At 41.4% G+C, this 12,891-nt stretch overlaps 1 protein-coding gene across 4 annotated transcripts in view; it reads right to left on the bottom strand.

Annotated features, from left to right (window-relative positions):
• Nucleotides 1-238: 238 nt before the first annotated feature.
• Nucleotides 239-12,891, bottom strand: part of ZNF582 (zinc finger protein 582) — a 13,652-nt gene continuing 999 nt past the window's right edge. Inside the window, exons 2-5 of one of the 4 annotated variants that reach the window (XM_017865369.1) lie at nt 11,482-11,570; nt 10,120-10,246; nt 9,748-9,843; nt 239-2,656 (exon numbers count right to left, since the gene is read on the bottom strand). In XM_017865369.1, the coding sequence (XP_017720858.1) occupies nt 1,335-2,656; nt 9,748-9,843; nt 10,120-10,246; nt 11,482-11,570 (1,634 nt within the window). In that variant the 3' untranslated portion in view covers nt 239-1,334. The remainder of the gene's footprint in view (nt 2,657-9,747; nt 9,844-10,119; nt 10,247-11,481; nt 11,571-12,891) is intronic. The other 3 variants (XM_017865370.1, XM_017865371.1, XM_017865372.1) reach the window with 3 other exon arrangements.

Raw genomic sequence — 12,891 nt, 5'->3', positions numbered from 1 at the left:
TAGTCCCAGCTACTGGGGAGATTGGGGCAGGAGAATCACTTGAACCCAGGAGGGAGAGGTTGTGCCACTATACTGCAGCCTGGTGACAGAGTGAGACTCCATATCCAAAAAAAAAAAAAAAGTAAAATTCAAAAAAGTAGGTAACTTCAGGCCACATTTACCAACCATAATAAAATTAAATTTGATATGATATCACTTAGGATGCTTTTGGCTACGAATTTACGAAATACCCAACTAAAAGTGAGCAATCAAGGTTTATTTCTCTTACATAACAAGGCATCAAAAAGGCAGTTCCAGAACTGGCCTAGTAGCTGAGTCTTCTTAGGCTCTGGGTCAGCTTCTCTGAGGTCCACTTTCTTCTCTTCTTGGTTCCAAGATAGCTGTAGCAGCTCCAGGCGTCATGTTCTCACAGAAAAATGTTTAAAGCAGGAAGCGAGAGAGGAGGAAGTCTTCATGAGAAACCTGTCTCTTCCGAATGAGGAAAACCTTTCCCAGAAGCCCTGGCAGATCCCACTGAGCAACACTGGGAGATACTGGCCATCCTGTGCTGCACAGGAGACTGGAAAATTACCATCTGATATCCTCAGAGTCTAAGGCAAGACACAGATGCTGCCAATAACAAGGGGAATTGGGTATGGCTGCTGGGATGGCAATCAATGGTTGTCTGTGCCAGTCACATAAAACAATGTACCAACGTGGAAATTAAGATATATTCTCCTAAATTTAATTATTTCTGGATCAGAAAGAAACAAAATCCAAGATTACTGTAAGATGGTCGCTTTATCATTTTCTGTTACTTCTTTCACTGCCTGGGTATTTGGTAGTCTTGAATAGTACGTTTAGTGCATATGAGTTTATCTTTCAGATTTTCACGTCTATGCATGCATTCAAAGGCTGTAAAAATTCCTCCAGTGTAGCTTTGGATTTCCCCTTCCCCTCACATCTCTTTGGCCACATTTCACATCTCTTGGCATGTTAAACTCTCAATTCATTATTTTCATTACCATTTATGGTAATTGCATGATTTCTTTGTTAAGCAAATGATAATTTGGCTGTTTTTTTAACTTGTAAGAAAACTAAAACTTTTTGCTCTTGATAAAATCACTACACTGTGGTTAGAAAATGTGATTCTGGAATGTGTTAGAAATAAAATTTCTTCCAACCTTTCCCTGCTTCTTTGACAATCATGGTCTGAACAATTTACATCCATAAAATTTTCTTTGATATGAATTTTCAGACTTATGATCAAGGATGACCTCTGAATGAAGGTATTGTCACTGGCATTACATTCTTCAAGTCTTTCTCGAAGAGGGAGGAGTTAAGTCATGATTAGCCTAAGCTAATGGGCTTTCCCCATTACTTCCACTCATATGGTTGCTTGCCAACATAAATTCTCTGATGATTAGTAAGGGGTAAGTGCTGATGGAAGGCTTTTCTACATTTATTATATTCACATGTGTTTCTCTATTATGCATTCTCTGAGGTTGAACGGTAGTCGAATCATGACTCAAGGTCCTCTCACATTCCTTATATTCATAGGGCTTTTTCTCAGTGTGAATAACCTGATGATGAATCAATTGTGAGCAATGACTAAAAGCCTTCCTACATTCCTTACATTCATATGGCTTTTCACCTGTATGAATTCTGTAATGTACAGTAAGATGTGAGACCCGTTGGAAGGCCCTACCACATACCTTACATTGGTAGGGTTTCTCTCCAGTGTGAATTCTCTGATGTTGCTTGAGTTGTGAGCTCACTCTAAAGGCCTTTCCACATATTTTACATTCATAGGGTTTCTCACCGGTATGAATTCTCTGATGTCGTATAAGAGTTGAGCCTTGATTAAAAGCCTTCCCACATTCCTTACATTCATACAGTTTCTTGCCAGTATGAATAGTCTGATGTTGAATCAACTGAGAACGATGACTAAAGGTTTTCCCACATTCCTTGCATGCATAGGGTTTTTCACCAGTATGAATTCTATAATGTACTTTAAGATGTGAGATCCGATTGAAGGCCTTGCCACATTCCTTACACTGATAGGGTTTCTCACCTGTGTGGGTTCGCTGATGTTCAATCAGCTGTGAGCTTCGACTAAAGGCCTTCTCACAGTCTTTACATTCGTATGGTTTCTCACCAGTATGAACTCTCTGATGTTGTATAAAATTTGAACCAGAATTGAAGGCCTTTCCACATTCCTTACATTCATAGGGTTTCTTACCAGAATGAATATTCTCATGTTGAATTAGTCGTGAGCCATATTTAAAGGCCTTCCCACATTCCTTACATTTATAGGGTTTCTCATTAGGATGAATTCCTTGATGATTAATAAGGAGTTCCTTTTGCCAGAAGTCTTTTCTACATTTATTATACCCAAAAGCTTTTTCTCTAGTATGAATTTTCTGATAAAAAGTAAGGGATGAATGCTGGTCAAAAGTGGGCATTTCTTCATGTCTGATGATCATTTGATGGAAATGTCTGTCTGGATTTCCCTGTTGTCTGTCAAACTGGCTTCTGCATTCCCAATCATCTTGGAAACTTGAACACTCAAGACCATAACTTGTAAGGCTTTCCATTATCTCCCATTGGGGTGATTCGACTTCATAAACATGCTGTTTTGGAGATAATTCCTTGGTATCATATCTGTACTTCAATACTGAAAAAGAATGAGAAAAGCAAGTATGTTTGTTTGTTTGTTTTTCCAAATAAAGGAACTACAGTAAGAATTGGAAGGTTTAGACTCAATGCCTATTAACTCTTGAATGTAGCTAAGCAATTAGAAAACGGACAAGTAGTACAGTGAAAGGAAAATAACATAAATGAGATGAGGGAGGTAATGAGAGGTTATAAAAGTGATTCTAAAATGTTAGTGGGGGGCTGGGCATGGTGGCTTATGCCTGTAATCCCAGTGCTTTGGGAAGCCAAGAAGGGAGAATCACTTGAGGCCAGGAGTTTGAGACCAGCTTGGGCAACATAGCAAGACCCCCTGTCTACAAAATAATTTTTAAAAATTAGCCAGCTGCAGTGGCACATGCCTGGAGTCCCCGCTGAGAAAAGAAGACTGCTTAAACCCAGGAGCTCGAGGTTGCAGTGAGCGATGATCATGCCAATGCACTCCAACCCGGGTGACAGAGGGAGACTCGTTTTTTAAAAAAAATAAAGGTGTGGGTCAGAATCACTGTTGAACCATATTTTTTAAGACAATAAATGTTTCTGTGAGACTCTAGAAAAGACAAATATAGAGTGACAGAAACCAAAGCAAATCATTGGTTTGAGGGACTTTGCAGGAAGGAGCACAAGGGAACTTTTTGGGTTGATGGAAATGTTTGCTATCTTGATTGAGGTGATGGTTATATGGGTGTATAAATTTGTCAACACTCATTAATACTACATTTTAAAAATGCATTTTACTGACTGTAAATTATGCCACCAAAAGAGTGAATTTTTAAAAGATGATGGGGATTTCAAGATGAAAAGAGTTCTGGAGATTGACAGTGATGATGGTTGTACAACAGTGTGAATGTACTTAATACTACTGAACTGTATACTTGAAAATGGTGAGCATGGTAAATCTTGTATTTTACCGCAGTTTAAAAAAATAAAAATAAAAGTGATGGAGGAAGTGTGTGGTTGGATCTGCAACCTGCCTCAGCGCCTGGAAGACATGCAGGAGAATGAGCCAGAGGAACATGCTGGTACAGTGGCAGCTAGTCTCATGTCTGCTACAAGTTAGAATGACATGGCTGCTGTATTCTTTTGTGAAGCTTCTTATATCTGAAGTTTAGCTGAACACCATGGTGTTTTTTATATCTGAAGTATAGCTGAACACCACGGCTGAAGCCCATTGTCAACTGAATGACATTCCTTAAATTTTTTAAATGTCATTCATTTACCTGGACCTGTTTCTTAAAGGTGACTTTGGAAAAAGAAAGGCTTTGTTCCTTGTTTAGAGGATTAGGCCAGTTGATTGAGGGTGGGTCCTTCTAGAGCAACATACTTTGCTAATTATTCAAACTGCATGAAAAAGTTGAATGGTATAAGGGACTGTGATTCTATCTGGTCCATGATTTCAGCTACAGTGGCAGGTTTTACTGTACTTATAGCAACCAACCCCAGTTGACTTAAAGAGATTCAGATAGAGCTTGACACAAGGAGCCATGAGAGAAAATGAATGGATGCTTTTGAATGTATTCATGGCGTATATGGAACAGACAGCCTTGGAGGACTATATAGGCACATACAGGTTTCATATGGTGGCAGACCAGATACTATTATTCATTTTGTTATTTGTGAAAATATTAAGCTAAAATTACTGGAATATAAGATTGCTTCTACAATGGAAGACGATAAAGACTGTGAAAGAAACATCGGGTTTTGTGGGAATAATGCTGGCTGCTGTCACCTCAAAGACTTGGGCCACAGCTACAGTGTATACACATGACATTGTAAGAACAAGACTATGTAAAGAGTACACAAAGGTATTTTTTTCAGACGTTGTGTTTGGCTGTTCAAGAGGAAGGTTACGGGTCTCTACTGTGGTCTAACAACTCAGCGAGTGAGACAGTTTCCAAACACAGCCACCTATCTACCTATGAGGGCATGGATCTACTCAATGGTTGGGACATGTGCCAGCCATCTTACAGAAAAAGGAAAACCAAGAAACTGCAGTGGACCATGGAATATTAAAGCCAACCTGGTGTACAGAACAAAACACATTTGAGACAAGCTAACTGCCTAACTGGGCTTTCGGTTGTAGGAATTAAAGTGAACACGTATTACTTGGTCTTTTTGGCAATGTAAAAAAAAATCTTGGCTGCTTCCAAGGAAGTGTCTTTTTAAAGCGCTCTTTTCTCCAAAATGCCATTTTCTCTACCACATCCACCTTGCACAGTTGAGCTCTGTTGATTTACAGCAGGGTACAGTGTTATTTATTCCACGAACACATTTCTACTCCTGTAAATAAAGCCACTCCTGATTAAATACTATTATATAACTATCCAGAGATAGCACTACCAGTCATAAATTTCCAACTTCTTGCTTCTATTTAACTTGTAAGGTTGCAAAATAGCAACAATAATGATGTTTTCTATGTTTTCACATTTCTTTACAAAATCTGGCACAGTATTTTAAAGTTATTTGGGCAGAAGTCACTGTTTCACGCAACCAATGAAACAACACCTAAAAATCTGACGTATAGTCTTAGCATTAAAATATTTTATTTTCCACTTCTAACAGGTGCTTGATGTTTAGCATAATTTGGACATTTAAATAAATACACCAAACTCAAATGCTAATAATTAGGGACAAACTACTAATAGTTTGGGACAGCAGTAAAATGTTGATTTGTGGTCACTCCAGTGATACAAACACATCCTCATATCTTCCCTAACTTTGTGGTACATGAAGACAGCTAGAATTCAACTGTCCTTTCAGTGATTTATTATGAACCTGCCTGTTTATCATACCTAGATATTGTTTGCTCAAAGGGGGAACATTTACCACTTCTGAATTTTTCTCTGCTTGTTTCCAGAGTAACCATTTGAACCACATTATATTAATAACAACAGTATACAGTTATAGAAAAGGGGCTATCTGCTGTCTAATTCAGCAGGTAATTTTTGATTTACACTTTTGTAAATGAACAAGGTACATTTTTCTTTTTTTTTTTTTGACAGGTTCTCACTTTGTCACCCAAGCTGGAGTGCAGTGGCATGATCTCGGCTCACTGCAGCCTCAACCTCCTGGGGCTCAAGCGATCCTCCTGCCTCAGGCCCCCAAGTAGCTGAGACTACAGGTGGGCACCACCTCAGCTAATTTTTGTATTTTTTTGTAAAGACGAGGTTTTGCCATATTGCCCAGGATGGTCTCAAACTCCTGGGCTCAAGCAATCCGCCTGCCTTGGTCTCCCAAACTGCTGGGATTACAGGTGTGAGCCACCATGCCCAGCCTCAAAGGACTTTTTGATGAGACTATGATTCTGTCCTAATTTGCTGAATCATACATCATAGAAAGACTCAAGTTGATGTGCTAACAAGGATATCATTTTTAAATGTTGCCATTCAGTTCAAATGTAACTTTTAATACTTTAAATTGATATATGTACATAACCCTTAAACACGTTCATGATAATTCTGTTGAGACTTCTGGCTAAGGATGCTGCTATACTGGTATACAAAATGTGCACAATTAAACTCCAGTGTGATCCTACTCATTTCAGTACATATGAGTGGGGATCTTTTGTGCAGCAGCTTTATCTTAATACGGCTCTTTGTGAATGCACTTTATAGATAGCATTTATTGAGGGTGAAAGAGCAGAAGAGAATTCTATGTTAAGTATTTTTATACAAACATTGCCGGGCGCGGTGGCTCAAGCCTGTAATCCCAGCAGGGAAAGGCCGAGACGGGCGGATCCACGAGGTCAGGGAGAATCGAGGACCATCTGGCTAACTGGTGAAACCCCGTTCTACTAAAAATACAAATGCCGGGTTGCAGGTGGCGGCGGCCGGTACAGTCCCAGCTACTCAGGGGCTGAGGCAGGGAATGGGTAATCCCGGAGGCGGAGCTTTGGCGTGAGCTGAGATCTGGCACTGCACTCGCGCGGGCGACAGCGAGAACTCGCTCAAACAAAAAAAAACAAAAAAACACAAAAATTGGTCAATTTATTAACAGAACCAGTATTCATAACATTTTGTCCTTGGGTTTCAAGATATGTGTTTTGCAGATCTATTACGTGTAGTGACCCGAAACATTACTGAAAAGTTACCAAGCTTTTCGGCTCTCCCCAAAAGTGAAAAATTGTACCCCTCTTAAATTCTGTCAGCATGTCCATTCATTGTCTCAACAGTACGGATCTTTCTGAGATGTCTTTGACTCAACTCAAAATTTAACAATCAGTTTTGGACAAAAGCACAACCGGCTTTAGTTAATGATGACACTGACTGACTTTTCTAAAAAACTATATACTACAAACATTCTGATATAAGTTTGCTTACAAGATATTTCTTTTTTTTTTTTTTTGAGAGATGGGTCCTCATTCTGTGTGTCCCAGGCCGCGATGCAGAGGCACAATCACAGTATAACTAACAGACCCTTCCAACTCCTAAGCTAGTCTTCCTCCCTCTCTCAGCTCTGAGTAGCTGGGACTACAGGCGTTACAGTCACTGCGCTGCTGCAGGGGATTTTAATATGTCCAGTATTAACATGATGTACTAACCTTTCTGCCTCTCAATCTCTTTTCTATCACTCTTATATGTAAAAGTACTACACGCCTGCACTAAACTTTTGTGCCCACTCAAATTCCTTTTTTTTTTTTTCGAGATGGAGTCTCGCTGTCTCCCAGAACTGGGCTGGCGCAATCTCGGCTCACTGGCAAGCTCCGTCTCCGGGTTCACGTCCATTTCTGCCTCAGGCTCCTCGAGTAGCTGGGGACTACAGGCGCCACGAGCCGCTGGCTATGTTTTTTGAAAGTCTAGTAAGAAGACGGATTTCACGTGGTTAAGTCAGTGATGGCTCATCTCTGACTGGTGATCTGCCACCTCGGCCCAAGTGCTGGGTTACAGGCCATGAGCACCGCACCCGCTCAATCTTTTCTAATCACATCCTTATGTTTCGACCCTGACTTTTATGCTTCTCCTTTTAGAACTCAATTCTTGTATCTAGTCTTAGTTGTAAAAACATTTGATGTGTACTTTGCCTCAGGCGAGAGAGTTTACTGCCTACTATCAACAGCTAATAATGTCAACATTGTCAGAGCTGATCTTTTTGGTTGGTGTGACGGTTTGGTAGATTCTTGCATTTTATGTACTGGCTGTCAATCGTGTGGACTTGTTCTGTACTGATGTTGACTAAGCTTTTCTGATTGTTGAACCTAAAATGTTAACCACGTGCTTATAAAAAAAAGGTGGGGGGGGATTACTGTCCAAGATCCCCCCCCCAAGAGCAGTCTGAAAGGTGTTCACTGCCAAATTGGAAAAACATGATGCTTTGTGATAGAATAGATGCATAATGGGTAATTCTGTTACCAGATAAACTAGATTATTTTATTCCGACCTGGAGTGAGAAAAATATGCCATACTATTATCATAGATGATAGGCGGGTGCGGTGGCTCAGCATGTAATCCCAGCACTTTGGGAAGGCCGAGACGGGCGGATCAATCGGTCAGAGATCGAGCACCTCCTGGCTAAACGGTGAAACCGTCCCTAAACTAAAAATACCAAAACTAGCCCGGGCCGAGGTGGGGCGCTGTAGTACCAGCTACTCGGAGGCTAGGCAGGAGAATGGCGTGACCCGGAGGCGGGCTTGCAGTGAGTGAGTCTGGCCCTGCACCTCCAGCCTGGGTAACAGAGCGGATGACTCCGTCTCAAAAAAAAAAAAAAAAAAGAAAGAAACAAAAAAATCCATATGATATAATGAAGAAACAAATGGTGAAAGGGAGAAAGCTCTTCTTTACAGGAGTATGTGATCTAATAAATAAAGAAGAATAAAGGTTTAAAAAAATCACTATTTTGTAACTATTAATCATATCATGCAAGGGAAAACTATCAATGACTTCTGAAACTAGCAGGTGAATAATATGTGAGAAGCACAATAGTTAATATCCTCTCAAGGTGGACCATAAAATCATGGCTTGGCTCTATTTCTACACTGCTTTCCCTCTGCCCACAGTGCACAGCCCAAACTTCTTAATGTGGTTGCGTTTCCTAGCTTATCTTTTTTTTTCTTTTGGAGACAGAGTCTCTCTCTGTTGCCCCAGCTGGAGTGCAGTGATTCGATCTCGGCTCACTGCAATCTCTACTTCCCATTTTCAAGCAATGCTTCAACCTCCCAAGTAGCTGGGATTACAGGCATGTGCCACCACACCAGGCTAATTTTTGTGATTTTAGTAGGGATGAGGTTTCACCACGTTGGCCAGGCTAGTCAAGTCATTTGCCCGCCTCAGCCTCCCAAAGTGCTGGGATTATAAGCATGAGCCACCATGCCCGGCCCCCAGGGTATTTCTTTGTGTTCCTCCCTTTGTTCACTGACCTCAGCCACAGAGGCCATCCATTATCTCAGAGGTACCAAGGGCTCCCTGCTCAGGTCCTTCACACTGGCTGCAATTGGTATTCCCCAGCTACATCACACCTTCCATGTCTCAACTGAAACGCCTTATCCTTGAAGAGGCCATTGGCCCTACCATGCACCCTGACTCAACCTGTTCTTTTTCTTTCACATATTAGCTCATGTCCATGTGTCTGTATGATTTCATGTCTATTTTCCCACTGCAGTGTAAGTTCCTTGAAAGCAAGGATAATGTCTGCCTGCCTCATCAATGTATACTGTGACATATTCCATGGTGCCTAATAAAAGCTTATAAGTACTTGTTAACTGACTCTCCAAAATTCAAACAAACCGATACACATTCCTTTAGGAAAATGGTCAAAGGACAAGAGCATGTCCTATGCAGGGACATGGATGGAGCTGGAAGCCATTATCCTAAGCAAACTAACACAGGAGCAGAAAACCAAAAACTGCATGTTCTCACTTATAAGTGGGAGCTAAATGATGAGAACACATGGACACATAGAGTGGGACAACACACACTGGGGCCTTTCAGAGAATGGAGGTTGGGAGGAGAGGTTGACAACACTTAAGACATAAGCTTTGAATGTAGCAACCTGCAGGGAAGATTTTCTAAGACAAAGGGCTACTTGCAGCTGACCTGATACCTGCAGTGGCTACTCCCTTCCCATTGATACCTCACTCACCTGGGCACAGGCCTCCAGACACCACCCTCTCCACCATCCAGGGCTCTTTGCCTTGCTCTAGGAAGGAGATCACATCAGGCTTGGAAATGGCAAGACCTGGAGATAAGAAGAAACATGCCACCTGGTTATGGTGTGGGGGCCCCAGAATTCAGATCCAAGACCTGGTCATCAAGCAGGAGAGGCAGTTGCAGGAAGTGCCAGAGGAAGATGGGACAACTGCCTGAGGGCAGGGGAAGATGCAGCTTCAGCTGACAGCGCTGCCCTTTAACCCCTCAAAAATGACCAGTCATAAGACTCAAAAGCACCCAAAAACTGTCCAGGAAGGAACATGCCCAAGGATAACCTCCAAACTAACAGACGAGATCACCTTACCCAGTGAGACCAGGTTGCTGTAGGTCTCCAACATCACGTCTCTGTACAAATCCCTCTGAGCAGGTGCCAGACACTGCCATTCTTCTTGGGAGAAGACTATAGCCACATCCCTGAACAATTCTGACTCCTGGAATGGCAGGCATGTATGATATATATGTATTCCAATGGTTCACAGTGGGATGAAAGGAGGTGGGGCAGGTCTTTGCAGGAGGGGGGTTGTTTTGTTGAACAAGAAGGGTGGGACTGAATGTGAAAAGTGACAGAAGAAATGGGTATGAGTAAAACAGAATGTTCAAATGTTCTCAAACACTCCTTTTAACTGCAAATCAAAGCTCTGTGTACAGGTCTGGGATGAAAATTAAAATCAAGCTAAACGGAGTTTTCCTTATTGTAAGAAACAGTGTAACAAAGCACACTGCCCACTCTGTACTTGGCATACAATAAATTCTCAAGGTGAGACCTATCATTTCTATCTTTTGGAATAATAACAATAAAAAATATTTCTGATGGATTTTCCCCAAATATTTTATTTATTTTTTAATTATGGAAACATGTTATCTATCTTAGATACAGGATTTTCATATAAGTCAAGAATTTCTTGGAGATGAAAGTTCATCATTATGTTGGAACATAACACAAGCATTTTCTTCATGGGAAAACCATGGAGATCACTTTTATTCAGTGTACAATTTTCTATCAAGTGAAATGAATGCCCCAAACATCCTCTTATTTTGGATCCCGAGGTTGGATCAGATCTCTAAGGTTTTTCCAAGCCCTGACCACTCACCCACCTAGCCGATCATCTCACTTTCTGTATCACTCACCATTCTCAGCTCTCTACTTTTCTTGCTCTTAAGCTAAAGAAACAAATGGAGGATGTCCCAGATTCAAATGTTCTGTTCAACGTCAAACTAGACTTTAACTCTGGCATCGAATCTTCATGGATTCCCAGCCAAACCTCAATTACATATCCAATCATTAATCACTCCCAAAGCAGGACACTGTACCACACGCTGAAACTGAAACCAACCACCACCACCTCCCCTGCTTTTCTATATGCGATTGCTCCTAAGCGTTCATTTCCATCTCTTCAAACTTCAGTTCTTACAAAGGATGCTCTCTTTCATACAGGGAAATGAGTTTCTCCTCCTAGCAGACGAAAACCATCAGGAGATGCAGAATGCTATAGAGAATAAATCTGTGGGCATTTGTCAGAGAGGAGAGAACAATGGGAGAGGGGACTCCTGCCTGGTCCTTTTATTCCCTAAAATGGGAAAGTCTGAGAACCAAATTCCTGGATGGAACCCAGGTGGAAAGTTTCAAGATAAGGAAAGCAAATATTTGTGGGATTTTAAAACTCACAAGGGACATGACTTTTAGAATTTCAAGGGCTGATAGGTCCTCCTCCTGGTTCCTCTCTTGGGGAAGGGCAGAGTCCTGCGATGGCAGAGCTGGGGGAGGAAAGAGCAAATATGAGAGGCTAGGCTTGCCTCACAGCTCCTAGAATGCCAAAGTTACAAGTTCCCACTTGCTTGCCCCTCTGCCCACCAAGAAAATGGATGGGGAAGGGGAACAAAGGGATCCTCACCCAACCCCAGGAAACCAGCTTTAGCTGCTGCAAGGCAAAGGGAAACCAGTGGTCCATTCCCTCCCATTTCCCCTAAACATCCAGTGGTTCTGTTTTGTTGCAGATGCAAGACTGAGACGGGGATGCTGTGGGCTGTTCTAGTGACTGAGACCCACAAGTTACCTCAAGGACAAGGAAGGCTTCCCTCAAGCCAGGAAGCACAGAAGGCCTGCATAATTTGCACAGCCCCAGCCTAGAATAAAGCCTTTCCAGGACTAGGCCATTTAACTCTTTCCTGCAGCAAATGTAACACCTTCGAAAGTCTACCTGGCTCTTTTCCCAACTGCCGAATTTACAAAAACCTTTACAGCCCAAACTGAGGCTTTGTGGACGCCACTTCATGGAGCATGCCTTGCATCAACAAATGGGATAGACTTGCAAGGAACAGTACGAGACAAATCACACACAGTACGCCCAGTGCTCATCATCAGCACATAAATGTATCCTTCCACAGAGCCACAGCAGTACACAAAGCTGCAGGCCCAATAATATTTGCTAAATAATAGAACTGAAAATTAGTACATAAGTAAGCCAGTCCACAAGTAGGCAAGTGGTTGAATAATTTTTGGCACAGCCATATAATGCGATGCCAACTGACTATCTAAAATGACTATCAAAAACTGACAAGCAAAGATATTAATTACTGGATCCTCTGAGAACATTCAGCAAAAAGAAGTCAAACTCACTAACACACAGGCTAAAAACAAAACAAAACAAAAAAACTGGAAGGAAAAACACCCAAGTATTTGCAGTGTTATTTAACCAGTTCTTGAGCTCATTGTTAAGAAGTATTTTGTAAAGGAGTATATAAAGTGCCTATCGCATTACAAACATTTGGTTCTAAGTAACTTGTAACTGAAATAATTATGAATGTTGCTTAATATGATGTAATAGGCAGCTTTTCTTTATTACGACCACTTTTATAAGCATTATTTGTATTAACTGCACCATATCCTATTTACACAGGATGGCCTGTGATTCACTCAAGTGTTTCTCCATTGCTGGACACAGAATTTGAACAAGGACATATAAAATGTTTCCAAGTATAAGTTTTCTTTTTTTTTCTTTTTTTTTTTTTTGAGGCGGAGTCTCGCTCTGTCACCCGGGCTGGAGTGCAGTGGCCTGATCTCAGCTCACTGCAAGCT

This window comes from Rhinopithecus bieti, unplaced genomic scaffold, assembly GCF_001698545.2.
Source record: "Rhinopithecus bieti isolate Rb0 unplaced genomic scaffold, ASM169854v2 scaffold_81780, whole genome shotgun sequence".
Classification (NCBI taxonomy): domain Eukaryota; kingdom Metazoa; phylum Chordata; class Mammalia; order Primates; family Cercopithecidae; genus Rhinopithecus; species Rhinopithecus bieti.
Note: the sequence above shows the minus strand (reverse complement) of the source record. Positions and strands in the feature narration are given on the sequence as shown.